This window comes from Tamandua tetradactyla, chromosome 25, assembly GCF_023851605.1.
Source record: "Tamandua tetradactyla isolate mTamTet1 chromosome 25, mTamTet1.pri, whole genome shotgun sequence".
NCBI classification, from domain to species: domain Eukaryota; kingdom Metazoa; phylum Chordata; class Mammalia; order Pilosa; family Myrmecophagidae; genus Tamandua; species Tamandua tetradactyla.
In genome coordinates, this window is record NC_135351.1 from 2,201,458 (window position 1) to 2,202,915 (window position 1,458).

Genomic DNA, 1,458 nt, shown 5'->3' on the forward strand with positions numbered 1-1,458 from the left:
AAAATAATAACAAAAGATGTTCTGGCCCATGAAATTTATCTGATGAAACAGATTATAGACCTGCCAAGAAGTAAAATCCATGTAAGATCTTAGTGTTATAAAACAATCACAAGTTACAAGATTTAAGTTTTGTAGTGTAGAAGAAGAAATGATCATTGGCTAATCAGGTAAACTTTTCACCTGTTTATTGTCCCCATGTCCTTTACTCTTGCTTGATTGATGTGTGGAAGCCAGCTTTTTGGAAAGAGGCCAGCCCTTGATGAGCGATGATCAAAGCCACTCTTTCCCATGTCTTGGAAAACAGGCTGGATGGGGAAAGCAGGCAATAAGTGTGGGTTAGTATTTAAATTTATTTCAGTTACAAGCAAGATTTCTGATGTACTGGGTGTGAAAGTTGGAGTATTCTAAAGAATTTTAGACAGCCTTGATATCTACATGCCATTTACATTTCTTTCATAGACTTTCTCATTCACTTTTTTTTTTTTTTTTTTTTTACAATCCACAAGTGTTTTATTTTTTTACACCTCTTATGCCATGAATTCATAGGGAATAGGCTCCAGAAGCTCAGGCTCCTTTCCATTGGTTCTCACAAAGTGTGCTTCTCTGGGTGGAGCAGGCTGACGCTTCAGTTGAACCCAGGTACCCTTTTCTTTGGCTTCCTTTTTTTTCTGATCATTTTCCTTTACACGCTTCAGGAAGCTATCTCGGCTCTTAGAGTGCTTAATATGCTCAATACGCACATTAATTCTCTTGGCAAGAATCTTGCCCTTCACTTGTTTGTTTACAACAATACCAACAGCATGCTGGGTAACATTATAGACCCTTCCAGTTTTGCCATGGTAACATTTGTGGGGCATTCCTTTTTGAACAGTACCCATTCCCTTGATATCTACAATATCGCCTTTCTTGTAGATTCGCATGTATGTGGCCAGAGGAACAACTCCATGTTTTCTGAAAGGCCTAGAAAACATATAGCGGGTGCCTCTCCTCTTCCCCTTTGTGTTCGTCATTTTGGCAAATCACTGCAAGATGGCGGTTCCGGCCGAAAGGGGTCTCATTCACTTTTAATAGCTTCTCTTTAAGTATATTCAATATTTTAAAAAAATGTATATTTTGAGATTATTGTAAATTCACATGCAGTTCTAAGAACTAATGCACACAGATCCCATGTATCCCATCTAGTTTGCCCTGATGTGTCACATTTCATAAAACTATAGCTCTAACATCACAACCAAGTAAGGGACACTGACATTATCCATGGACATCATTCAGATCTCACCAGTTTCACATGCACTCATTTGTATGTGTGTGTGTATACTTTATGCAATTTTATCACCTTGTAGATTCCTGTAACCACCTCCAAGATCATGACACAGAACATTTCCATCCCTGTTCCTCTCTTTTATAGGGACAGCCAACTTTGCCCATACCCTCCTTCCTAGCCCCAGGCATCTCCAT

General features: G+C 39.0%; 1 protein-coding gene across 1 annotated transcript; it reads right to left on the minus strand.

The window, feature by feature from the left end:
* Nucleotides 1-481: 481 nt before the first annotated feature.
* On the minus strand, nt 482-1,047 carry LOC143669169 (large ribosomal subunit protein eL21). Its single transcript, XM_077143763.1, has one exon. It carries the CDS (start codon nt 1,008-1,010, stop codon nt 528-530), a length of 483 nt encoding a protein of 160 aa, XP_076999878.1. The 5' UTR covers nt 1,011-1,047; the 3' UTR covers nt 482-527.
* Nucleotides 1,048-1,458: the final 411 nt, after the last annotated feature.